The sequence below is a fragment of the Lissotriton helveticus genome, chromosome 7 (genome assembly GCF_964261635.1).
Source record: "Lissotriton helveticus chromosome 7, aLisHel1.1, whole genome shotgun sequence".
In the NCBI taxonomy this organism is placed as follows: Eukaryota; Metazoa; Chordata; class Amphibia; order Caudata; family Salamandridae; genus Lissotriton; species Lissotriton helveticus.
This window is the reverse complement of record NC_136068.1, coordinates 1,667,279,852-1,667,306,819: the sequence shown is the minus strand read 5'-3', so window position 1 is coordinate 1,667,306,819 and position 26,968 is coordinate 1,667,279,852. Positions and strand designations below refer to the sequence as shown.

The following is a 26,968-nucleotide window of genomic DNA, read 5'->3' as shown; positions in this document are numbered from 1 at the left end:
GACCCCAGACGCCGGGTCGGAAATTTCACCGGCTATACGGACCGTTACTCCATTTGTGCTTACAGCCCTGAAGAGTCACGGGCTCCTTGCCCGCTTGACGAAACACGTGTCGGCTGGTCATTTGCTTTTGAAGTTACCTTTCAACAAAGGAAGATCAAATACAATCCTTTGAAGAACAAAAAGACTTTCTATCGTGTCCATTTTGTTTCATTTACTACCTATGGTGTGCTTTTGATTAAGCATGATACATGTATACACCTCGCTTAACGTGTGCACAGGATTCTTGTCATAATTACCGAGTGGGCCCAGGCCACTCTCTGCAGAGGTTTCGGGGTCTCCTCTGACCTTGCTGCACGTCTTCATTATTGTTTTTTTACCTAACACACACAGCTACCAGTTAAGGCGCCACACTTCCTGTACACGTCAAAACCCTCCACAGAACCTGCAAAAGGTAAAAAGATACCGATCATCTGCTATGGTCGACTTGCATATGTTGTACCGGACAAGTGCAGCAGATCAGTGCAGTGTAAAGCAGGCCACAGCTCACAAACACACCAGTTCGGTGGAGGGACACACATCCTTTATGTCAATCTTTACCCTTATTTGCGTACGCACTTCTCCAGCTTTAGTGACTGGAGCACTAAAGAACATCAAACCCCATACAAACCAAACCGCTTTGGTCAAGGAGTATGTGTCTATGTGGAAGGACAACCCTCCAAACAGTCTGTGGGTTGCTATGATTTCGATTTAACACCAGAGCACCAATGATACTACGACACGTAGCCATTGCCCACAGGTGACAAACACCAATCCTCCTTCTACAGTTTCTAGATGCTCAGACCTCATGCAATCCTAAAGAGCAGACTCCCCTTATAATCTAAAACGCTACATGAATAAATGACCTTCAATTAAAGCTATTGATCATTCCCTCCTTTCTATTGAGTGGTCCACTCCTTACCCATCCGCTGCACGCCTTACTCTGCTGGAGCATAGCCCATTCTGCCTTACTCTCCATTATTGTATTTCTGCAAACTGCACACACCGCACCCCCTGGAGCACACGCTTCCCTTCGGAGACCGTAGGCGTGAACTCTAAGAATAAGGAACCTTGTCACGCCCGTCTATTCACCCCACGAACCAGTCGCATGCACTTAGACTAATCATTACACTTCATTCCTATTAATTTAATCTACCACAAAGAAACTGGAGTTTATGTGTGCAATGGTCTCCTTTAAAGAACAACAACAGTCCGGATAACCAACAGTAACCACTGGATTAACCACTAAACTCGATTTGCCACAATCATGATTGTCGGCCATAAAGCAAATTAACACCTCGTCGGGGGAAGTAAGCATCATATAAATGGGATCACAATACAATCAGAAGGCATCGCAAGAAGACAGACAACTGAATACACCTGTCTAGAAACACTAATAATGCTGTGATTTTGGATACAATTCCCGCAGGAACCATGCTTTAAAACACCGACTCATTAGGAACAGCAGGGTTTCCAAGAAAGAAAAACATACCTCATGAGCATCTCTTCTTGCAGACAGGATCCCCCAGGGCAGACAAGAATAATGGGGAACTGTAAGCCGTAACTGTTTGTCCCTATTGCTCAGGCAAGAAGGGCCGGCAGCAGTGAGAGTTGTTCCCCTTGGTCAGCATCCCTTCCCAAACATGCCAAGGTTTCCATGGATGAATTCCACATCACAGCCAAGCTGTACACAAATGACCAAGTTGTTCTTGAGCAGCAGTCCAAAATAGACACAGAAGAATGCAACAGAGCCACACTGCAACCACAGATGATAAACAAATCAAACCGCACAGAAGATACCACTGAGGAGGAGGCAGGTGGCCAACACAACTGAAGAGGAACTCTTGAGAATCAGCAGTGAGCAGCCAATCAGAGGGCAGCAGACTGATTTACACAGGCCATCATTACAATGAAGGTCACAGCTGCAAAGATGAACCTTGGGGCTGTAGAAGCAGAGGGCTTGGGGGAAAATGGATAATAGAGAAAAGAGTCGGGTTTCTGTCCTGAAGTTTATGTGTCAGCTGACGGAGAGTCCACTCGACAGGATCAGAGGAAAAGACAGGAAAGTCTTTCTTCCAGTCCTTCCTGTGCAGACTTTGGGGCACTTCCCTTTCTGTGCTCTGCGGGCCTGCAGTGTAATCTGGCTCTTGCTTTGGACGATGCAAGTGCTGCAAAGTGAGCATGTTTTTTGCCAGTCAGTTTGTAGGTGAAGATGGTTCATTCAGGGTGACTAGAATTGTGTAAAGTTTCTCGAGAGTTGGGTGACATGCCGCTCTCTGGGAGAAAGCCTCGGATTACAGACCCTCTCTGTGCTTTCAGCACAAGTGAATTTGTGTTTTCATCCACCTCAATCTTAAAACAAATTTTTGCTGCCCAGAAAATAAATAAATAAGCTAAAACTGAAGATCCTGGAGCTTTGTAGCAATAACTTTCAAAAGGCACTCGCTTCTGCATTGCACATGACATTTCACATTTTCTTCCGATTTAGAACAAACAGGGAGTTTCCCACATTTTGAAAATCTCAAAGCTTTTGACATTACGGAAAAAGACATACATTGACCTATAAAATATAACAAATATCAGCCTGGCCTACAGTAAACATGCGTCGACTGTGGGTACAGTCCTGTCTAAAGCACCAGAGTGACCCAGTATGGATGATTCAGGGACACAGCCAAGGTTGAGAGACATGAGGGCTCTAGGCACCGATAGCCAGAAAGTTCATCACCTTCCACTCCAGGCAGGTGTGTTATTCCACAGACGTGTGTGTGACAAGGCAGGGTGTCAGTAGCCCCTCCCCGTCTGTGCTCAACAAATGCTACCGAATGTTCCTTCCGATCGGTTTTAAAGAAGTTCAGTCTGATTATAACATAACGTGTATTTGTAAAGCGCACGTTCACCCTTCGGTATCTTGGCACTGAATAACAGATGTTTATTGTTACCCACCTCAATGGTACTCATTTTATCGACCTCAGGTGGATGAAAGGCTGAGTGGACTTGCCGGGATTTGAACCTATGACCATTAGGTCGAACACAGCCCCCTGCAGTGGACACATTAGTCCACTGAGCCTCCAGACCCGGCTGGCCGTGTAGTTGTATACACTGGGCAGCTTTAACCCAGTTACAATCACTAATCTATCACACATTTTGTCCATGGACACAATAGTGATGAACTGGACTGAGGTCCCCATGTATGAAACACGTTTGCGATTTCAAACTCTGCTAGTCGTAAAATCACTGGTTTTGCGAATGCAAAAAAAGTGTTTTTCAAAATTATAATTCCATTTTTGTGTTGCTACAGTCTTTCAGTCTCACAGAACGGGGTGTGAGACTCATACAAATCGTAATTAGAAGAGGATGCGAGGGGCACCCTCTCCTTATTGTAAGTCTCAATGTAATGTATCAGAGGTATGGCCACCTCAGTCACGTCAGCAAATCATTCATGAGTTACCAACCCCCAAATTGAGGCGGTGACTTATTCACTGTGGAACAGTTTCCCCTTTGGGAATTGTGTCAGACAGCCTTGATGGAAGTCTAGGGAACACGTTCATGTGCCTACTGAGTCAGTCACTGCAAGTCACCTTTTTTAAGTACCTCCTGTCCCTAAAAACAGAGCACAGGTTGATCATAGAAAAATAGTGACATTTAGAGACCAACAAAACAGAGAAGCAGATTTACTGTCCCTAGCATTCCTGCGTCTGTAGCCAAAAATAGTGGGCTGCAAAATATGACCTGCCTCATTAACAGGCAGTAAGAATCTTGCCTACCCTCTGTGGATATCCATTTTGCTAGGCAACCGATTAGCACATTATTTGCATGGCAAGATGCTAGCAGATCATAAAAGGATGCAATTTGAGTCCACAATTTGTGAACCGCTCAATGATAGAGCATACTCAGACTCTCTTCATTCCATTTTAACCCCTTCGCTGCGCCGGCTATTGCGCCGCAGTGCTAAGGGGGAGGCGGGGCTGCGCAGCGGTCCCGTGCTCGTGACGGAACCGCTCCGTCACGGCCCTCGGGTGAGCTGTGCTTGTGACGGAACGGTTCCGTCACGGACCCGCCCGCCCATTAGAACGTCAGCGCAGGCGCGGAATTCGCGCCGCGCAGGCGCGGCGAGCAGGCCGTGATGGAACCGTTCCGTCACCAGCACAGCCCACCCGAGGCTCGTGACAGAACGGTTCCGTCACGAGCATGTGAGGGGTTAACACACAATTCTCATAAACGGCCATAACACAGCATAAACAGTGCAGAACAAATAAATCAAAGGCGTTGGACAAGTCGCTGCCAAAATGGCAAAGGACATATACCTGGCCATCAAACTGAAACGAGCCAACAAAAAACGAAAGACAATATAAGCAAACAGGAAATAACTGTAAATAGTCTACAAACCAATATTACAAAACAGAAAGAAGACAAGAACAGGATATTAGTGCTAAAGTAAAGCAGAACACTGCCATCAAGAAGCTCAGAGACAGCAGGGCACATCTTTGCTAGCTTTCGCCATTTATTTTACAGAAAAATAAATAAACGCTGATAGCAAAGCTATCTGGTTACAAGAATTGTACAGCAGAAAAAGTGTTAGGCATCATCCGAACCTTAGTAGTACCCATTCATTCCCTGCAGGACTACAGGCAGACAACATGGAAGTCACTTCATTCAGAAGGTGACTTACCAAATGAGACATTGAAGTATTTCTGAAAGCATTCACTCAATCAATTGACAAACGTTGGTGAAGTCTATAATAATATAATACAGCTTATTTGAGTGTTTGGTCAATAAAAACCTTCACACTAACATTCGTACACTGCATACCATAAAATTAAACAATTTCTTTACTACCACTCTAAATGTTATCCTAGACCGTTTTGTCAAATTGTTTTCATTTAAAAAGAATATATATATATATATATATATATATATATATATATATATATATATATATATATATATATATATATTACCTACTGGCGGTCGCCAGTAGGTATATATAGTTAGGATTTTTTCGCTATGGGATTTTTGAAAATTCTATGTCTAATAACTTTGGCGTTTGTGGACGGAATTGGCTGAAATTTTCAGGAAAATGGAACATTTTGTTTCGGAGCAGTCCCTCAAAAATTTGGGGGGGTTTCGTCAAGGGGGGGGCCGAGAAAAAAGGGGGGTCCCAAAACGCGTTTTTCCCATGTTAATTTCCATAGGGCGGTTGGCCTCACTTTTAGCCCGAACGGCTGAATGGATTTGCATGAAACTTGGCAAAATTGTAGGGACTGTTAGCCCGATGTGCCTTTGCTAGGTCTCAATATATGTGCTCCAGTGAATTTTGATAAATTAACGTTCAAAAAAATATATATATCTGTGACAGCGCTCCGGGTAGCGCCCCGGTTCGCGTACCTGACGCGTAACGGAACTTCGCGAAGCGAAGCTGATTGGGTCTCCGGTGTCTGTCAACATTCTAAACAGTCCGGAGCGGCCACCATCTTGTCTCTCGGTAGGATCGAGAGACAAGAGGAGGCCAAAACAAAGGGGGAAAGGACCATAAGGGGGCATAGTAGATCCTCCCTGACCCCCTAGGTTTGATGTGGAGGCTTCAAAAGGGCCCCGCGGGGCAAAACAAAATAAAAAAAAAATCATTTTTTTTTGCGTGGGGAGCGCCCGGTACGCGCACCGGAAAGCGGTCCGAGGAGCGTACTATGAGAAAAAAAGAAAGACAGGGTATAAAAATTTTAGCAATTTTGTTATAAATGGAAGGTAGTTCTGAAAAGAACTGTTTTTTTTTTCTTTTTCTTAAATTTTTTTATTAATTTTCTGAACAATTTTTTTATTTTTTTTTATTTTTGAAAACTATTTTGTGGTTTTTGTGTGTTTTTTTAGGGGAAATAACAAAAAAGCAGGGTTTGAACATGTCTCAACAGGAGCAAAAAAAAATAAAAAGGATTCATTGTTTTCTCATCTTGTTGCATTTATGATTTTCTCCAGCTCGGTTAATCAAAGTAATACTCTTCTCTCCATAACAAACAGTTCCTCCACACTATATACAAACTATTTTGTAGTGTTCAAAAGGAGCTTGAATATTGTGGATTATTTCTCGGCCTTCTGGTCCGGCGAATGAGCTTTGTCCACTGGAGGTGCTGGGGATGACATTTGGGGGGTTGGCAGCAAGATCCCGTACTTGTGCTTGGGAAAGATTATTAGGATGCCATCGCTCCATGTGGCGAATCATTGTATGATTCCCAAAGCTGTATTTCTTGTTGGGGTTGCCACGAGAAAGTATATTTTTACATATCAAACAAGACACATGGGGTGCATTGACCTTCTTTTGTCCAGGTGGAATTTTAAAAAATTGCCATATGTAGTGCTCTTTAATATGGCTCTGCCTTGGTGTTTCTGGCAGGAACTGCCTTACTTGCTCTTCCTCCTCCTCCTCCTCTTGGTCCTCATTATCTTCCTCTCTACCAAAGTCCAGTGTTGGAGGTGGTCCTTTTGGTGGTGGTGGTGGTGGTGGTGGTGGTTGCTGAGAAGCACCAGCTGCAGCTATTACAGAAGCCATTGTCAAAAATAGGTCTTGCTCTCTGGAAGTAGAAAGTAAGAATGAGGTAAAAACAAGGAGGGGTTTTCATAATTTGGGGAAAAAAAATAGTTCTAAACCAATGAAAAGTGTTATTTTTAGGTCACATGACCTAGCCTAACAACATTAGGAAACCAAAAGTGAAATGAACAAATGAAAAGTGTTATTAACAAGTCACATGACCTGTTGTGCTTACGTTACGCGCTCCGCGCCACGCCCCGGATCGCTTCCGGGAAGCTGCGCTTCGCGCCTCGCTTCGCGGACCGGAGCGCTTCCGGGTGCGCTAACGCGGCGCGTCATATGACGCATTACGCGACAACGCGATACGTCGCGTTTACGCGACGCGTCACGATGTTGTTTTCTAACGCGGTAGTTGCGCAAACGGAACGTTTACCGGTTCGCGGACCGAGTCGCGGCACCAAATTGAGCTAACGGGAAGCTCACCGGTTCGCGTACCGGGAGCGAAACAAAAAAAATTATTAAAAAAAAATACATTAAAAAAATGTATTAAAAACATAAAATATATTTTTCGATTTAAAGAAGAATACATTTTAAAGGTTTTGATATTTGCTATTAAAAAACCATTGAAATTCACTGAAAAAACCATAGGTTATAGACCATATATAGTTAGGAATTAGCATTTACAAAACCTTGAAAATTCACCGAAAAAACCATAGGTTAGAGACCATATATAGTTAGCTGGACATTTTATTGACATAAAACCAATGAAATTCCATATATAGTTAGTTGCACTAACTATATATCGCGCACCCGCAATCCACTGCTGATGATGTCACATATTATATCATTCATGACATGGTCAGTGACATCACTGATGACATCACTGATGACATCTCAAATTACATCACTGATGACATCACTGATGACATCATCAAGTGACTGTGTTTCTGTAAAGTTTAAATATGTTTTACATATTGAAGAATGAGAGGATATATAAGTATCTGGATGAAAGATTCAGTAGGTGCGTGACTGACTGTATGATTGAGTGATTAAATGTGTCTTACTGAATGCATGGGTTAGTGACTAAACTGTCTGAATGTGGGCAACAGCATGTCTGGTGTGTAAGCTACTGCATGTGTTGATCAGTAGCTATACGACAGGCTATATGTGTTATTGATTGGTTGCCCGAGTATTTGTATGGGAGACTGAGTGTGTGTGTAGGTAGCTGGCATATATAAATGACTATACATAAGAGCCACTAATTGTGCGAGTGGCTGTATGGATCATTGTGTACTTGTATCAGTAATTGTAAATGTAAATGTAAATGTTGGATTCTTGTAAAGCGCACTGTTACTCTACCCGAGTGTCCTGGCGCTATAGACCGCTGGGGAACCCGTCCTGGATTTCCCTGTGAGATGGTCCCTTTCTGGGTATCTCCAGGGTGAAACCAGGCATCCCCGGCGTCTGTGGGGGGCCGGTGTAGAGATGAGGCAAGCTTAATGCCCAGAGTTACCGAGTGTGTTCCCTGGTTAGAGTAGGCACTGAGGTGAGAATTATCGAGTCCGTTGACCCTGGTCCAAGACCCTGCCGCGTCGGGAATTGAACCCTGGTCCCGGGCCTTTCTCTGCTTACAGGTCTGCTGCCTCTAACCAGTGAGCCACACCTCTCCACACCAAAGTAAGTATATGTTAGTATATGTTTTAATAAGTAAGGTGTTTTGTGTATAACTGTATAGTTGAGGAAATGGAAGTGTGATTGAATCTTTGCATGACTGACTAGATGTGTGAGTAACTCAAAGGATGAGTGGCAGAATGTGAGTGTCTGTATAGGTGTTTGAGTGCAGATGATAGTGTTGTATTGATGAGTGACTATATGTATGAGTAATTCTATGGGTAAATGAGTGGATGTGTGTATAGACCTAGGAATCAGTGTGTGCATATGTAGTAACTGGTATTGGTGTGTCAATGACTTCAAGAATGGTTGTCTGTGTTTAACACTGGGTGTATCAAAGGTAATATTAGAGTGTGAGGACGTGCATCGTATTATCACATGAATGATATCATCAGTGTTGTGATCAGTGATGTCAATTGAGATGTCATCAGTGATGTCATTTGAGATGTCATCAGTGATGTCATCAGTGATGTCTGTGACCATGTCATGAATGATGTAATATGTGACATCATCAGCAGTGGATTGCGGGTGCGCGATATATAGTTAGTGCAACTAACTATATATGGAATTTCATTGGTTTTATGTCAATAAAATGTCCACCTAACTATATATGGTCTCTAACCTATGGTTTTTTCAGTGAATTTTCAAGGTTTTGTGAATGCTAATTCCTAACTATATATGGTCTATAACCTATGGTTTTTTCAGTGAATATATATATATATATATATATATATATATATATATATATATATATATATAAAAATAATCTCAATAAAAATCATACAAACACTTATGTTAAAAAATGTATTCCCATTTTATGTTTTAATTGTTACAGCGGCTCAGCGGCTATCTTTTAAATCACCGATCTATTTCTCATTATTAATCCCCACCTAGGTCCAACTTCAATGCTTATTATTTGAATTGATTGTGGTGAAGTCAATGTTCATCCATCATAGCCAACTCTGTTGATCAAAGAGACGCTCTACCTCTCTTCATAGCACAGCAAATTACCCCCAACAAAAGAGAGAATGAGAGAGAGAGAAGTGGCCTGCTGGCCAGACTGCCTAATCACAGCATTGGAACATGACAAAACAAACTTAAGATTGTAAGAAAATTGATTTACCTCCCCTGTGCTTTCACTGATCTATAGAATTACACATGGTTTAATATTTTATGCTATGTAATGGCCACCATTTGATCACCCCTCACCAAAATATAGAACAGATCCTGGCCTCCTCCCACGTGCCCCCATCACCCATTGACTTTCTTTCTCGCCGCGGTTGTGCTTGCGTCTCTCTATGGAGGTCCCATTGACAGGCTTTCTGAGAGCCGTGTCAGCACAGCTTTGCAGCTCCTGTCAGCATGGGACTGGAGAGACCTGCGCTGGCAGGTGAAGGAGGAGGCTGGCAAAGGCAATGCACCATTTATGTTCTGGTACTGCCCTCGGGCCAGTGGAGACAGGAAGGAGGAACGAGAAGGCAGGTGAAAATATAGAACAGATCCTGGCCTCCTCCCACGTGCCCCCATCACCCATTGACTTTCTTTCTCGCCGCGGTTGTGCTTGCGTCTCTCTATGGAGGTCCCATTGACAGGCTTTCTGAGAGCCGTGTCAGCACAGCTTTGCAGCTCCTGTCAGCGTGGGACTGGAGAGACCTGCGCTGGCAGGTGAAGGAGGAGGCTGGCAAAGGCAATGCACCATTTACGTTCTGGTACTGCCCTCGGGCCAGTGGAGACTGGAAGGAGGAACGAAAAGGCAGGTGAGACCGCCAGCTGCAAGGCTGCTGCTGTGCTCGGGGCTCTGGAGGCCCAGGTGAGGAGGGGAAGGGGGATGGGGATGAGAACAATGGCACCAAGTGCTTCCCCCTATATCACAGCGGTTTGAGCATCTTCTGTTCCCATTTCTATGACAAAGTAGCAGTGAATGACGGTTACAGAATCCAGTACCCACGCTACTGGCTCTCTAGGAGGACCATACATAACACTTAGGAGATTATGAAAACGCGGTAAGATGAAATCACCGGTGGAGTGGCCTGTAGGTTACATGACCCAGATATATGCACTTGCGGGGGAGATTCACTGCACTATATTAGGTTTTGATAACATAACATATGGTCTCGCCCAACACATCTTAGTTTTCTATAATTTGGTCTTAAAGAGACCCCATACACCATGCTGTTCTAGGTACCAAACTCCTCATGAGATTCTCCGGCTGCCGCAAGGGGCCCTGTAAAGTGCTGTACTGCTCCTTGGAGCCAGGTCGTGCTACACCAGATACTTCAAGTGGAAAGAAATAGCCCACCTGCAGAATAACCAGTGACTGGCCACTTGCAAACTTCACGGCACTTGGTCCGGACATTAGTTCATCCGTGCAAGTTCTCGAATGTAAATAGCAGCTTCCCAGGCTCATCACTTTGTGTTGCACTTTTGTTTTATCATCCCTTTTCACCTTCATATTAAAACTGATATTTTGTCCAAAGTAGAAGGACATTAGAGACAACAAGGTGCACAACTGAAACTGCTCATTCTCAAAGCGACAGGAAATCACAAGTGGAAGGTGGTCACTGTTGGCATCAGCAGACACAGGCAGGAATCCAGCCTTGGCATCTCAGAAAGGGAGAAACCAATGATTGGGTCCGTCACTTATCGAGGAAGTGCCCATGCTCGTGATGAACAGGGGATACAATGCCATCCTGCTTCCCCAACCTAACTCAGGGTCACCACTGACTGGCTTGGGCAACAGCAAGAGCGTTTCTCAAGCATGTAAAGAAATCATCCAGTGCATATTGGGGCAGAACATTAAAACATCAGCTGTGTGGGTAGTGGAGACCGGTTATAGAATTAAACATTCTTATTAATCATCACAGATGTAGCCAAGGCACTTTTATCCCTATATGGGCCGCTGCCCGTTAGCCTTCAGTCCATCCTTCCAATCCTGTCTTTGCCAATTTTACTCTCTCGCAGATCATCTGGTTTTTGAAGAGTTCAGAATATCCACAATGCTCTGCTACTCCGGTAGCCATCTTGGACTAGTGCCATCATCCACATTGGGCTGCTTTTACAAAAACAAATTCAACTTAAATGGATTATGTGAAGTTTATGTCCGAATGGTACAGTCGGCTTAAATTCCGTAAATTTAAATCCACTTACTGATAAATTGGTTTATTGCAGTTTGCTTATGGGGGTTCCTTATTTTTCTATACAGAGTTCATGCACTTTTATAGTCAGAGGCTTGGCGTCTGTGTGGGTGGCATGTTACTGCTGGTAGAACACATCAGCTGTCCAACGCCAGGTCCTGGGTACCTTCATAATGATGGAGACTGTCTCCATCACATGACCAGAGACTTCTACCCAAAAAGTCAATGTGAGGCGTATGAATAGGAAAGAGATCTTTGGCCAGGCACAGAAAGTTTGCTGGTTGTGAGAAGATCAGATGAAAGCCACACACCAAGTAGTGTCTGTATTTAAGAGGTAGGTTGACTGGCTTGATTTGGCAGAACAGATTTATATTAAGTTGTCTGTTTATACAACCCCCTGAATAGCGCATACAAATGTAACCTGAAGATAATGGACAGTCACTTATCATACCCACATTGATACAATGACAGCCAGTGAATTGTCTAACAAGTGTTTTACGTGACTATGAAACCTGGGTGAAGCAGAGCAATTTAACACCATGGTATTCTCAATATAATAAGTGATATTTTAGCATATCCTGGTTTCAAAAGGAGGAATTCAGCATCATTCATGTTGTGGATCATCGTATGTTCATCTCCTCAGAAAGCCAAGTCAACCAGTATCCAGCTGCAGAGCATCCTGCCGCTTAGATGATTCCACTGTGGACTGTCTCCAAGGAAGTGGAGCCAATGGCAAAGTAGATGCTCCAATGACGCGACTGTGTGACAGGTTGACTGCTTTTAATTATTAGTTTCACATGAGTGACGCCCTTTCACAATGTACATCTTTCATGCGAAAAAGTGGAAATGGAGAGCAGCGGTTTTCAGAGGATGGGAAGAAGGCACCTGGTGAGAGAGCAGTGCAAATAAAAGGTCACAAAGCTAAGAGCAGCACAGACCACCTGTTCTTTCATCTGCACAAGGATAAATGCATGCCTTCCACCGTCCGGCCTTTCATCTTCCAGCTGAAATGGCTTAACCAAGGAATAATTGTTGCCTGTCCTTCATCAGTCACCCAAGAGAAGCAATTTGTAGCTAATGTAGTAGGTAGATGAGGTCAGTTTTGAAGTCTTATCTGCTACATTCAGTGCACATACATTATCATTAATTGTGAGCACTCCCTCCTTCTGAAGAGGATGAAATGAGGTCTGCTTTGTCATTTGTCACGGTTCAGAAGCAGATGCAAGAGAGGCCAACTCCTCATCACCTTTCTTGAGTGGGTAAAGAATACAATTAGTATGGGTGCATTCATGTGCTGTTTGTACAGCACACATCTATCAGAAAGACAACAGATGCTGCACATGGTCAAAGGTGAAAATACAGTCAATGGATGATTGGAGGGCTAGCTGTTTCTTTTAGAGTAGAAGTGGACAGGGACTCGTTACCTATGCTTTACATCATGGACACCAAGTCTCAACATTGCTTCTAAAGCAGAAGAACATGCTACCAACTACAAGCTATTCATGTGGAATACCAAGAAGATTAAATGATCAATTGGCCGCCCAGCAGACTTCTTCCGGGGTAAGATGAAAATTCACTCCAGTAGGAAACAAACGCGCAACCTGTCTATTAAGCAGCTTGAATAAATTAAATAGATAAACCCTGTTTTGTAAGATTTATTACCCTTGGTTGATGTTGCTAAAAGCTTGAAAAAGCAAACATAAGCACCAGCCCAAGCCAGCTTCAATGCAAGTGAAGGCTCACAATGAAGTAAGTGTCGAACATGAATACCGTGAAATTAGATTAAAGCTTCGTGCCCAAAAGTAATAGAATAATAAGTCACAAGGCGGTGGATCGAATGTGTGAAATGGGTCACTTAAAGGGACTTTAACCCCTTCCACCCGTCATGAGGTATGCCTGTCGTACGCTCATGACGAGCTGAGCTCGTCATGTAACGCGGTAATTGCGAATCTTTAGCGCACAGCGGTAAAACGCTTAGCGCGGATGGGGTTAAAGGGGCTTCTGTCCATGAGTCGCAGCCAGACACAAAGTGATGATGGGACCTAAGTGAGACAGAAGAACAAACCAGGTTTAAGTTAAGGCTGGAAGCTTAACAAAATACTGTAGATGAAAGGACAGACCGGTGTAAGAAAAAAATTGTCAGGGAGAGAGAGAGACTGACTATCTCTGGTTTTGTAGAGTGCTCCATATGAAGGAGTTGCTCTCCACCTAACCTTGGAAACTACCCAGAGTTCCTTGCTTCCTGTTTTTGCACACACACATATATATCCACGTCATAATATAAGATAATGTTGTATTATATACAATTTCTGTTTCTCAGTGCAGTATATGACAGATATCAGAATTACCCAATCTAATAGTACATCATTTACCTATCTCGGAAGAATAACACCAGAGTCTGGCTTGCTGGGATTTACGCGTGTGTCATTCAGTACAGTAAGGATTTTAGCTGCTAGCGTTTATTCGCTGAGCCATCTTGCTGGTCAATGGTTCTCAGGATCCAACCGGACAGGCAGTAATTGCATACAAATCAATCTGGTCAGGTGATGTGGTAAGTCAGCCAAATGTGACTAACACGGGCAACTCTTCTGGCCTTTTCATCACATTACAGAACAACTCTCCTATTCACCGACTGATGCACACACAGATTCCCTTCCACTCAGTAGACTCACAGGCCACAGTCTCCTGGGAAATGCCTCTCTTCCCTCTCCATTGCACCTCTGTGCTCTGCAGGCCACACTGCAGTCTGCTCATTATTTACACATATGTGAAACACTAACAGCCCACAAGGTTGTGTCTGGATTAATCATGCCGAACCTGGCCATCTAGGTCATTATCATTAAGGGGCAGACTGTGGGCACAGCATGGGGACATGGTTACTCGTGAACAAGCCGGCCCAGGCCCTGTACCATGACTGCGGCAGACACAGAACTGTAGCCAGAAAGACCAGCAGTGACAACAGCTTGCCAAAGACTTGATCTGCACATAGAGGATAAACAGTGTGGTAGAAAAACTATCACTCATGCCCTAGTCACCCGCAAGTTGGACTATGGAAACACCCTGCATGCCAGCATCACCAAACAACTCCCTAGAAGACTACCATCCAGAAATCGGATGCCAAATTCATCCTGAACCTACCACAAAGGACTCACGTCACACCACACAGAAACTCAGGGAACTAGACTGGCTCTTGATATGTAAATGTAAATGTAGAGTATTTATATAGCGCACTTCTACCCAGAGGTCTTGTAGCGCTGTATTCATACCGATGTGGAACCCATCCTGGCTTTCCTGTGAAATGTCCACTCCTGGGCACCCCTAAGGTGAAGCCAGGCATCCAAGCGCTGCTGGGGCCGTTGTGGAGATCAAGCAAGCTATTGCCCAGAGTCCCAGAGTGGGACCCATGATTAGACTAGGCACCGAGGCGAGAATTATCAGGTCTGGGGAAATTGAGTCCAAGAGCCGCCGAGGCGGGAATTCAACCCTGGTCCCGGGCCAAACCTCTGCATCAGGGTCTGCCGCTCTAACCATTGAGCCACGCTTCTCCACGATGCAAACACCCTCACTTCAAACTCCATGCACACGCACTCAAGGCACCACACAAAAACAGGCCCCACCTACCTGAACAGTTACCCCTCCTTCAATCAACCATGCAGACACTTACGCTCCACAGGACTCCTAATCGCACACATACGCAGCATCAAATCAGTACGACAGTGTTCTCTTACATCACTCCCATGGAATAAACTCTCACTCCACATCAGAGCCACTGCTTATCTTCTTAAATTCCAAAAGAAGCTGCAGATTTCACACTTCAATTAACCAACCTGCCCTAGGCAGTGCTAGGAACACACATGCTCAGAGCCAGGATACACTCGCGGATGACGGTGCACTTTATAAATACACATAACAGTAGTAAAGTACACAATCGACATGATCAAAGCGGAAGGCAGGACCATGCTCTGACCAAAACACAGGGAGCCAGGACTGACTTCCTGGCATCAGCTGCATAAGGAACCTTTGACCCAAGTGCGTGGTGGGTTCAAGCAGACGTGATACAATGACTACAGAGGAAGTTGGGGTGAACTTGCAATCATTTTTTTTTCAAATAAAAAATAAAAAAAACTACCTGCCAAGGAAGCATACATGGACCAGATGTCCCTGCCAAGGAAGCATACATGGGCCAGATTTAACCACCAATAGCGAACGCATTAAGTTCAGACTGGGAACACTTCAGGTAAATAATTTCACAAAACAAATGAAGTGTCACCAAACTGCTTATCCAAGCTGTGATACTTGTAAATACGCCATTGAGGATGCTGAACGTGCCCTTTTATTTGTCCCGCCTATGCCAGACCCAGGCAGTGATTGATCAAGCAGCTGTTTATTCTCTTGGGTTTCTGGGCATATCGGGTGACTTACAATATTTTGAGATGGGACACTAGCCAGGCAGTGACATTTTGTGGTAGTCGATACATCTATATAGTGTGGCTACACAGGAAAAAGCAGGGGGTGTTTTAATTGGATATATAGTTGCTTTTATTATTGATTAGTTCTCTTACACAGGTCCTACAACCCCCCTCCCCCCCAGGGGCGGCGTGTTTTGGTTACTGCAGCACCATACTTTTTATTGAAAATGTGCTAACTGCTATATTTCTTTTTTTAGACAAAGACCCTTTGTATGGTCAATTATCTGTTCAGTAGTGAAGGACTGTTTTTTGGGAACACATCGCTTTCATCTGTCTTAATTGAACTTTGTAAAAACGGTTTTATGATCATAACTATTTTAACAAACACAATCTTAATTGGCAAATGTCATTAATTGTTTGTCAATAATGTTTTTACAAGCTTTTATTATCTAAAGAACCGAAGTAAAGCTGAACTGACTGTACACCCCGGCATATAGTTTTAATAGAAATGCATTTTCAAAAGGCAATATGATTATTATTGTTCGAAAGCTAAAGTACTATTGGCTTTAAGTTACCATAACCTGAAAAAATAGTTTAAATACACATGGGAGAAGAAAAAGAAGGGAAAAGAAGAAGGAAGAGAAGGAGAACAAGTCAAAAGAATTAGAAAAGTAATGTAGTGGCCCACCAGCCCTGAAGAGCCCTTCTTTTAAGACGGATGTGCACATACAATGAGATAAAATGCTGTTGATCACGATGGGAGAGGCAATGGTTGGTAGAAGTGGGCTGACTCATCGCCTACGCTGTGGTGGGCAGAGGTAGAATGTGAATGGTAGTTGGACAGACCAATAATAGATGAAGAGGGTTCACTCAAAGTTTTCCCAAGTATGTGCATTTTATTTTGTTTTTATTGCACGAGGTAGGCCAAACGTAAAGCGGACAGATGTTAAAGAGAAGCATGGGAAGGAGAGAAGAAAAAAAGCACAAAGCCAGATTTAAAGAATGAATTACAGAGCCCTTTGAAGACAGGCAGGGCAGGCATCTCTCTCACTAATCTTTATAGTATTTATTTACACACCCTCTAATCTCGTGTCCTGAGTTGAAGTTCTCCCTTATCGGTGTGGTAAGAGCAGTGAAAACAAGGCCGTAATTGGCTCATTATTTACAAGTTGTAAATCACTAGAGCACCGCGGACTAAAATAATCAATGGTGCACTTGCCTTCTAGCAGGAGGGTCCGGGAACTGGCCTCGGGGAAGGGACATGCCCAAAGTGAGGCGGTACCTGCCGCCTGACACCAGGGTCTCCGGAAGGATCACCACGGTCACGAGGGCGCATCACCTGTGCGCTAACAAGATGGCGTGACAGCCGCCAAGCAGGGAGGTAATGTCTGCCTTCAAACATGAGAGCTGGCCCCCGACGGCTGGGCGCAGTGGGCAACACTCCGCTCCTAGGACGAGTTTGGGGACTTTACACCTAGATATGAATACTCCTTGGGTATACACACATCCACGACTTCACGTACCATCAGGGTGCACGGCCTGTGGCGTAATCCGGATGTAAGGCACTTCTCTGGCTAACGGATGGGGTGTGGCATAACGGAGAGGGTGTGGCATAACGGCAGGAGCGGCCGACCTTGATGCTGGGGAACCAGGTTCGAGTCTGGTGGGAGGCTCATGCATCCTGTGATTCTGGGCAAACAATCTCCCCGTGCCTAAAAATGAATGTGCCCATCTGTAATGCAACTGGTGGTCATGTAAAGCGCTCTGATACCGCCGGGGCGAGTTCGCGCTATAGAACACTGCAAAAATAAAACAACAACAAAAAGCGCCGAGGATGCAGCGGTAAGGTATGTTATCAGGGTGAGAGCACAGAAACGAACGTGAACAGCTTAGGGCTATGCGGACACCGCATATGTTAAGCTGGAAGACATCGTGTTGTGTGTGCCAACCCGTATCACATCATCACTAGAGCATCACGTGCCAGGAGTATCCCCGTAATGTATCCCCACAGCCTCCGTGTGGGTACAGACTGCAACAACAATATTGCAAATACACAGGCCAAATAAATATAAATATACAGACTGCAAAAATATCGGCCTTTCATGTACCAACTTCCCATTTTCCCCCATGCAAGAACCTTCAAGCGTGGCAGCCGTGTGCCCCTCGATTGTGGCATCCTAGACAGCTGCAGTGCGTAACGGAAAATTGGACGCGCGTCCCTCCAAAATGTGACGAGGGACCCCCGAGTACCCCTTGTCTCAGATAGTGAGGGGGCCTGAAGGGTTGCGGGTCCCTTGAAAGCTCACCCCGCCCGCCCGCCCGCGCCACAGAGGCCAGTGTTAGGCCTGGACAGCCTGCCTTGCTTTAGGGCAGCCCGTTGCATGTTGACAGTCTTGCGGTTGGCACTGCCCCAGGCCTCTCACGGTGGCGTGAGGATGCTGGCAGCGTGTTGGCAGAGATGGGAGGGGCCGCGCGGGACAGTAGACGAGCACGTGCGTCTGCAAAAAAAACAGACCGTCCACCGTCATTTGTAAAATACACATTTATGCCCTTTTTAAGAATACTGGGCTAAATATATACATTTTTACAAATAAGTATGATTCTATCCCTCAGGTTGCACTTTCTGTTTGTCTTGCCCGGGACTGCCCATTTGTGGTTGTTTCAGGTATGTTGTGCAGTCTGCCACTTGCCAGCGTTGAGATTCTGCTGGGTCTTGTCAGAAACATCTAGATAGCAGGAGGAGGACACCCGAGATCCGAAGCGGTAACTAAACTGGTTCTGCAGAGTTATGAGAACTAGAGACAGGCGGATTAATGTGGAATGTGTGATTCGTGAAGAGGGTGGTTCACAAGCACAGCAGCCACATCAGGGCTTTGTCTGCGGTGTGTGCCCTCCAGGGGGACCCGCTTTGAGCTGCAAGACACAAAAGCATCGTGTATGAGAGAAATCTTCTGTCACGGGGGTCTGAATTCGGCACATGTTCAGCCCATGCTGCCAGTCTTCAAGATTTAACGCGGCCTGGTGCATCCCAAAACACTAACCAGCCAAGACGAATCTACATGATGGATCCAAAGACCCAGTCACCCCTAGACCAAACTCTGTCTTGGGTGATACCAAGACCCAGGGACCCGGAGACCAAACTCTACCTGTTTGAGGGATCCTAGGACCCTGGCACCCCGCGGCCAAACTCTATCTGGATAATCCCAAGACTGTGACCCCAAGACCAAACACTGGTATTAGGGTGGCAGGGTCTTGGGATCCACCAGACAGGTAGATTTTAGTCTTTGGGTGGTAGGCTCTTGGGATCCACCAAAGAGGTAAACTCTACTTGTCTGGTGGATTCCAAGACCCTGGATTCCAGCTAGCCTGGCTGATGAGGGGTGTTTCTCCGAAACCAGTCCCAGGATGCTTGTTTCCGGTTCAGGGAAGACCTGGCTTGGCAGTTTGGGCTGGGCTGTTCCCATGAGGAACAGGGCAAGACTGATTTGCATATAGCTGGGTCTGAACTGAGGTGGTGAAGTGAGCTAAAGAACGATTATGGATTCAACCCAGATCTGTGACAGCAAGGGGGGGGAGGGGGAAGAGGGTCTGAAAAGTTTTAGCGCTCCGTCCATCTGGGGTGAGTGAAAAGTTTCAGCGCTCCGTCCATCATCTCCTTGTGTATGCTTTGCTCGCCCTAAGTTGGCAGGGAATACCCAGACGTGGGTCCCTTGCTCACTGTGCCACTGGATTCAAGCTAGCCTGGCTGATGAGGGGTGTTACTCCGAAACTGGTACCAGGATGCTTGTTTCTGGTTCAGGGAAGACCTGGCTTGGCAGTTCCCATGAGGCACAGGGTCAAGCCTGATTTGCATATAGCTTGGCGAAGTGAGCTAAAGAACGATGATGGATTCAACCCTTGATCTATGACTGGGGTGAGTGTCTGAAAAGTTTCAGCGTTCAGTCCCTCAACTCCTTGTGTTTGCTGGGTTCCAAGACCCTATCACCCCAAGTACAAGCTCTGTCTTGGGTGATACTGAGACCCAAGAACCCAGAGACTAAACTCTACTTGTCTGGTGGATTCAGAGACCCAACTCAGTCTGTGGATCCCAAGGGCAGAGCACCCCAAGATCCAGTTCTGCTTGCCCACTGGATCCAGACTAACTCGGCCTGTTGGTGCGAAGGACCCGACACCCCAGGATATAACTGCAAGCCTGGCGGGTATGAAGACCCTAGCACCCAATCCTAGCACTTTACCTGCACAGGCATATGCAATACTAAACTTTGTCCTTCCGCTGAGTACCAACGAATCCCTTGACACTTTACTAGGAGAGGACGCCTTGAGACCCGCCTCTGTCAAAAGAACTCAACGAAAGCTTTGTTAGAAAGGAATGCAGCATAATGGAGAACTCTCACTACAAAATGAAGCCTCAAACCCAGTGCCATGAACCTGAGGGAGGACTTCCTCCAACAGACATGAGCCATGGCAGGTGATGGAACCATTACACACAGGAAGAGCAGGCGGCAATGTGTGTGTGAGTGACAGAGAGGGAGAGTGACTGTTTACACACACTCCAGGTAGTGTCAGGGCCGTAGGCCTCAGAGGATGAGACTGCGAGGATTGACCTGCTAGAGACAGCAACAAATCGAGGGCACTGAAGCACAGACAGTGGCAGGGACGCAGGCATTTAAGAGGATCAAACTGTTACAAGTGCCAACCATCATGGGTCTGTAATGATAGACATATACTCATACCAACCCTGCAGCCATGACTGTAAAAGGAAACACCAAACTACGGGTCACGAGTCAATGAGATAAGGGGTTAGCTACACATACCAGGCAGTGCCAGAAGTGTCCAGTTATGTACGCTCCTGGCAACATCAACCCTAGGGACATAATAGTGGACGGACGAGACACCACCACACAGCCAACATCCTGTGAGTGAAGGGATCCAGTTACAGACACCCAAGCCAGCATCAAACACTGGGACACAAACATAAGGTGATGGTCCTCCAACAGGTATGCAGCGAGCATCAGGAAGAAGGTGATGCGCACAGGAGCCTGGGACTGATAGTCACACACACGTCACAGTGCACCAAGGTGGGAGCAACTGGTGCCTGGAGACAGACGAGAGACACTATAACCTCTCTTATGCTCCATCATCAGTAAATACTCCCAAAAGATGTCAGAGAGCCTACCCTAGCTTTCACCTGCTGGACCCTGTACTACATGGAGGCACTACACTACTACTGGCACTACACTACTACTGCTGCTGCCAGATTCTGCCCAGACCAGTCTCTGCAGTTCCATGCCACATGGAGGCGCTACACTACTACTGGCACTACACTACTACTGCTGCCAGATTCTGCCCAGACCAGTCTCCGCAGTTCCATGCCACATGGAGGCGCTACACTACTACTGCTCCCAGATTCTACCCAGGCCAATCTCTGCAGTGCCATGCCACATGAATGCGCTATACTAATGTTGCCAGATTAAGCCCAGACCAGTCCCTGCAGTGCAGTCCCACATATAGGCGCTTCCCTTCCCTACTACCACTGCCAGATTCAGCCCAAGTCTGTTGTTGCAGCTGCGTGACATACATGGGATATATATACGACTATTCCTGTTCGATTCAGCCCAGCCACTTCCTGCAGTCGTGTGCCACAAGAAGGTGCTGCAGTAATGTTGCTGCCGGATTCAAAGAGGGGCTTTGAGAGATAGATATACAGAGATATATATATATATATACACATACACACACATACATATATATACACATACATATATATACACACACATACATACATACATACATATATACATACATACAAACATTTCTATGAATTTCCAATTACAAAGCAAGCACTGGTAGTGTATAAATCACTGGCTTAAAATAAATTGTGTGTTTTTTAAATCACTGGCTTAAAATAAATTGTGTGTTTTTTTAAATCACTGGCTTAAAATAAATTGTGTGTTTTTCTACAAACAGAATACTACTCATATTTGAGATGAAAGTTTCTGTTTATCACCTTAAGAACGCACTCTGCTCTGAAGGTAGGAAGTCAAATTCTTCCAATCTCACCCTTTAGCTGGAGTACAGCAGAGAGGGGACAGACAGACCTGCTGCAGAGCAGGCGGTGAGCGGCTCGGGGACAGACTGGAGAGCCACAGGCGGGCGCGCGCACACAGTGATGTCTGCCCACAGAGGTGACCCGAGCAGGGAAAGGCAGATGTGCGCTCCAGCAAGGGCGGCAGTGACTGCAGCCTTCTGCTTGCATCACGGCCATGGAGGGGGCTGTCTGAGCATCCACGGCCGCGTCAAACTGGACACACCAGCCTGCGTGCACCCCGATGATGGAGAATTACACCATTTATCCGTGAGTTGTGGGGGCGGGGCCAGCGGCAGGGACTAATGAGCATCTCTGTATGCGTCATTCTGTGACATTGATGTCTGCACATTTCAGAGGGTATTTGTACCCTCCCCACACGAGGTATATATTGTGCATCTTTGGAGGTCGTAGACTGGGGGGGGGGGGGGGGGGGTGAAAGCAGCAGGGCTCCACACCTCATTTTGAGTAATCGCATCACTCCGTCGCTAGCTCTCTGGGGGAGCGATGCTCCCTGGGCCCTCGACTCTCTGTCCCCGGCTGGAGGTTAAAAGGAACAGAGGCAGTAACTGAATTAGTTACCATTCCCCTGTGCAACAAGGTGGCGCGGCCTCCCCCAGTCAGACCCCGACGGGAAGTGTGGGTTAAACAAAAGATCACTGCCCCCTCGAGGCGAGCGGGGGAGGTGCACGGGGTTCTGTGTTCTCCAAGAAACAGCATCCCTAAGTAAACCAGACCTAAATCCACAATAGTAATACAAGACATTAAAAAATCACTCAGATCAACGAGCCAGCAAACTTGGCAAAAAAAAGGGTTAAATAAAAAACAAAACACCTCAACGCAAGCTCACAAAAAACATGCAACACCCCCACTCCCTCGGCCTGACAACAGCAGCTCGGAAAATGAAAGTAAAGTCTCATGTCCATCCTTTCCTCGCACCACTCCTTCAAGATGACAGTCTGGAAATATGTCAAGACAAGATCCCGAGGGAGGGCGGGGGTCCTACCACCTCCGGGACCCTACAACAAGCGTGGAGCCATTTGCAATGACCACCTGGAGCCTGAGCTGAAGGGTGCAACATACTGCCATGTTCATCTCTTCTGTGACAGGCGCTGCAGCCAAACATTTCAGAGCTCGCGCGTGCAAAATCTATCCTCAGCAGAATACACACACAAGCTCCCATTAGAACACACTGCCCCTGCTCCCCCCTTACACTGGTCCCCGCGCTCGCCCTCCCACCGCAGCCGGGCGCGCACAAAGGACGGTGCGTGCACGGCAGAAGGCAGCCTCTTACTCGAACATAGCATGGAGTCGGCGCCGCTTCCTCCCCGAGCCTCCCTGCTCCTTTCTCCCGCCGTCGGGGCTTCCTCCCGCCGCCGGCCCGGCTCTGCCAGCTGCCCCTCTTCAGCCAGCGGCCCGGCCGAGGATGGACCCGCTCCGCGCAGCGCTGCCAGCGGCTCGCTCGCTCTCCCTCTCCCCCGGCTGGGCAGAATCAGAAATGTGATCCCAGCAGATCAAACCCTCCTCCGGCCTCCGAGCCCTCCCACCCCCCGCCCCTCCGGAGGAAGTCAGGCACCACCGCACCGGCTGCCTCTGCCGCCCCTTTCTCACCGCGGCTTCTTTTTTAAACGCACTCGGCAGGGCTCACTCTCCTTTAGAGCGGCGGCCAGCCACATAACGGAATGAAAAGCCATCTGCGTGACGCGAAAACAAAAACATTCCCACCAGCAACCCTTAACTTGGCCATTTCTTGTCAAGATGAAACCCAAACATAAAACACGCGATTGCAGATTTTCGCTGCTGAAGTGTCTGATTTTAGACATCCACGAAATCCGGCAAACACAAGGCATTACGTTATGTAAATCAACAAAAAGTGGCCCCCACGTCGAGAGGTCGACTTTGAACGAGCCTTGTATTTTCAGCCATCACCAAGCATGCTGTGAATATTAGGCAACTGCTCTGTAAGGAACGAGTGGAACCACAAGTCCCAGAATGCTTAGTGTATGTGGTTGAAAATCCAGGCGTGTCTGTAGTGAACCTGATGGCTTAAGGCAAGTTAACTCCTTCCGCGCTGATGACGGAACCGCTCCGTCATCAGCCGCGGTAGCGCTGTGCTGATGACTGAGCGGTTCCGTCATGGCCCGCCCGACGCGCCTGCATGGCGCTGATTTCGCGCCTGCGCGGCGCGTTCTATTGAGCGGGCGGAGCCATGACGGAACCGATCCGTCATGAGCACAGCTCAACCGAGGCTGGTGACGGAGCGGTTCCGTCACCAGCATGGGGGTGCCGCGCCGCGCGGCCCCCCCGCCCCCTTAGCGCTGCGGCGGAATAGCTGCCACAGCGAAGGTGTTATCTTGTCAGCTATGTTGCTTCAGATGGCTTTGTCTGCCTAAGAGAGGCCTTTTAAAAATATGTTATATAACTAGAGACAATCCGTCAATCTATAATCTTATAAAGCAGGACTACTCACCCGTGAGGGTTCTCAAGGTGCTAAGTGGGGTGGGCGGGTCTGCAGTTCAGTCGAAGAGCCACGTCTTGAGCTCCTTCCTGCATTGCAACAGCGATGGTGATTGCCTGAGGTGTAGAGGCAGGAGTTCCAGGTCTTCGCATCAAGGTAGGAGAAGGATCGTCCTCCAGGCGTGGTCTTGCGGATCCGTGGAATGGTGGCTAGGGCCAGTTGGATGGAGTAAAGATGTCTTGTGGGAGTGTAGAAGGAGAGGCGGGGATTGAGGTATGCAGGCCCTGCGTTGTGGACAGCTTTGTAGGCATGCGTGAGGAGTTAGAAGGTGATTCTTTTGTTGACAGGTTGCTAGCGTAGGTCTCTCAGGTGGCCGGTGATGAGGTTGTGGCATGGAATATTCAGGATGAGCCTTGCGGAAGCGTTGTGGACGTTCTGCAGTTTTTTGGGAGGTTCTGGGTCGTGCCAGCGTAGAGTGTGTTGCCGTAGTCGAGTCTTCTGCTGACAAGCGTATGGGTGACCATTTTCCTGGACTCGTGGGGATCCACTTGAAGATCTTAGGAAGCAAGCGGAGCGTGTGGAAGCAGGAGGACAAAACAGCGTTAATTTGCCGGCTCATTAACATCGAGGAGTCCAGGCAATGGGGGTATTGTAGCCTCCCCACACTTCACGGACAACCCATATTCATTAAACTGAGGACCCTCTTATCTCCATGAAATGCAGGGATAGCAGGACACCCTCACCACTTTTTATAGGGGGACTCCATGATTTGCCAACATGCCCTGGCACTGCCGAGGCCCTCAGACGTCCAACCACAACCAGCCACTTCCTCTCATCTCCCCACCCACCCACCCCTCAAATTCAGACTCTACACAATTCCTTGGATTATGGGTCGTAAAACTCAGCCGTATTTTAGTACAAACATTATTGAAAACTCAATCACACTTCATTTTCCCAGTTGCTTACACAGTTACCCTTTATATTTACATCATAATATACACCAAGTGATCCATACCTAACCATAACAGAGGCGCTAGACATCATCTTCCTGCCACTATCTTGACATGTTCCTGGATATCCCAATGCATGCCTCGAATGAGATCATGAGTGGCTCCTGTGATTCTTCTCTGGTCTAGGCCCAGACTCTCCGCCCAATGACCTGTGGCGGGTCCCTCCTTAGGATACCTACCTCAGCAGTGGGGGCCGGGGGCCACCACAAACAAAAGGTGGTGAGGCGTGTGGAGGAAACGCATGGTGGTAGTAATAATATGTTTTAAAAAAAAAAGAAGAACTTACCTGAAGTCGTCAACCGACTCCCACTTTGCGTCGCGCCTCCTCTCCTCTTCCTGGTCCCAGCAGCTCCTGGGACAGACTCCCACATCCAATCCACGTGCTGCAGAGCAGCGCAGAGATTGGTCTTAGAGAGCTGGAAAGACGCTACGCTACGCTCAGACCAGGGAGTGTGTGGGGTTTCTTCAGCTCAGCTGTTTTATGCAGCCGGGCTGGAGAAAACTAAGTGCCCATGTGTGTTTTGGCTGGCCAAACACAAATGAGCACTTAGAAAATGCACATGGCACTCCTCCTCCCCCTCCCATACCTCAGCCCTGCCCCTCCCTACAGCGCTGGCTCAGCCAGCAAATGAAAAATAAAACAATGCTAGAGCATTGTTTTATTTTTCATTTGCTGGCCTTGAGCCAGGCAGTGGGGTGACGCTCCTTCGCCTTTGAGAAGGAGCCACCACTGTACCTCGGGCACCCCTTACACCCGTCACTTCCCCCGCAAGGGCCATTGCTAGGCATGCCTATTACGCACGTATGGGTGGTTGGCCATAAGGGCAAGATGCCAGTGATGGCTCGCAATCCCCACACCCCTGGATCCTTTCAACGACCTCCTGCCCTCACCCCTTGTGTTGGCCCGTGACCCCGCTGTCGTGCAAATGTAAGGAAAGGTAGTGCCTAATTGATCCTCAATCATGACTTCACCCACATGGCCCCATAGCCAAAAATATGACAATAGCACTTGACCTGAAAAAGAAAACAAATAAGGTACCAAAACACACAAAATAAACCCAAATCCCCAAGCATGGACACCTTAGCCGTATTTGCTCTGGGGATGGCGGGTGGGACAGAAAAAGCGTCGCTGGCTGCGACGGGAGCAGGAGAGGGCAGAGTCTTTGCACATCGTCCTAAACGGACCCGACCGCCACCTCGTACCCCCTTGTATGGGTGGGACTTTGCGGTCCGAATGGACACGTGCAGCGGAAGCCGAACCAAAGACTTATGGGGTCCTAGCCCCACCGGCAGCCAGTTCTGCCCATGATGTAATGGGGCGGCTGCGCATAGCACTGCCAACCCCCTCCTGAAGGGTCCTGACACGGACACCATGTGTGCGGCACCCTCGAGGTGGGGGAGCCTTGGCCATACGTCTTTGAGAGAGTGTGAATATGGGTTATACAAGGTCTTTGAAGGGGTGGTTTGTCATTCTTTATTGTGCATTCTTTCAGTTCTGCTTGATAAAATGTGCTCTATCAGTGGGTGCGGTCCTCCCCATCTAACTGTGAAAATCCTGTGTACTAAGAAAGCCAGAAAGACAATGTGGGCCTTGTTCTCTGTTGTGACCCCCCTAAGTAGCACACACACTTTAGTGACACCGTTG

General features: G+C 47.0%; 1 protein-coding gene across 1 annotated transcript in view; it reads right to left on the bottom strand.

The window, feature by feature from the left end:
* GRAMD1A (GRAM domain containing 1A) overlaps window positions 1–23,335 on the bottom strand; it is a 336,050-nt gene extending 312,715 nt beyond the window's left edge. The window contains exon 1 of the mRNA XM_078655362.1: window positions 23,150–23,335. Coding sequence (XP_078511488.1) covers window positions 23,150–23,157 — 8 coding nt within the window. The 5' untranslated portion in view covers window positions 23,158–23,335. The remainder of the gene's footprint in view (window positions 1–23,149) is intronic.
* Between the last annotated feature and the right edge of the window lie 3,633 nt (window positions 23,336–26,968).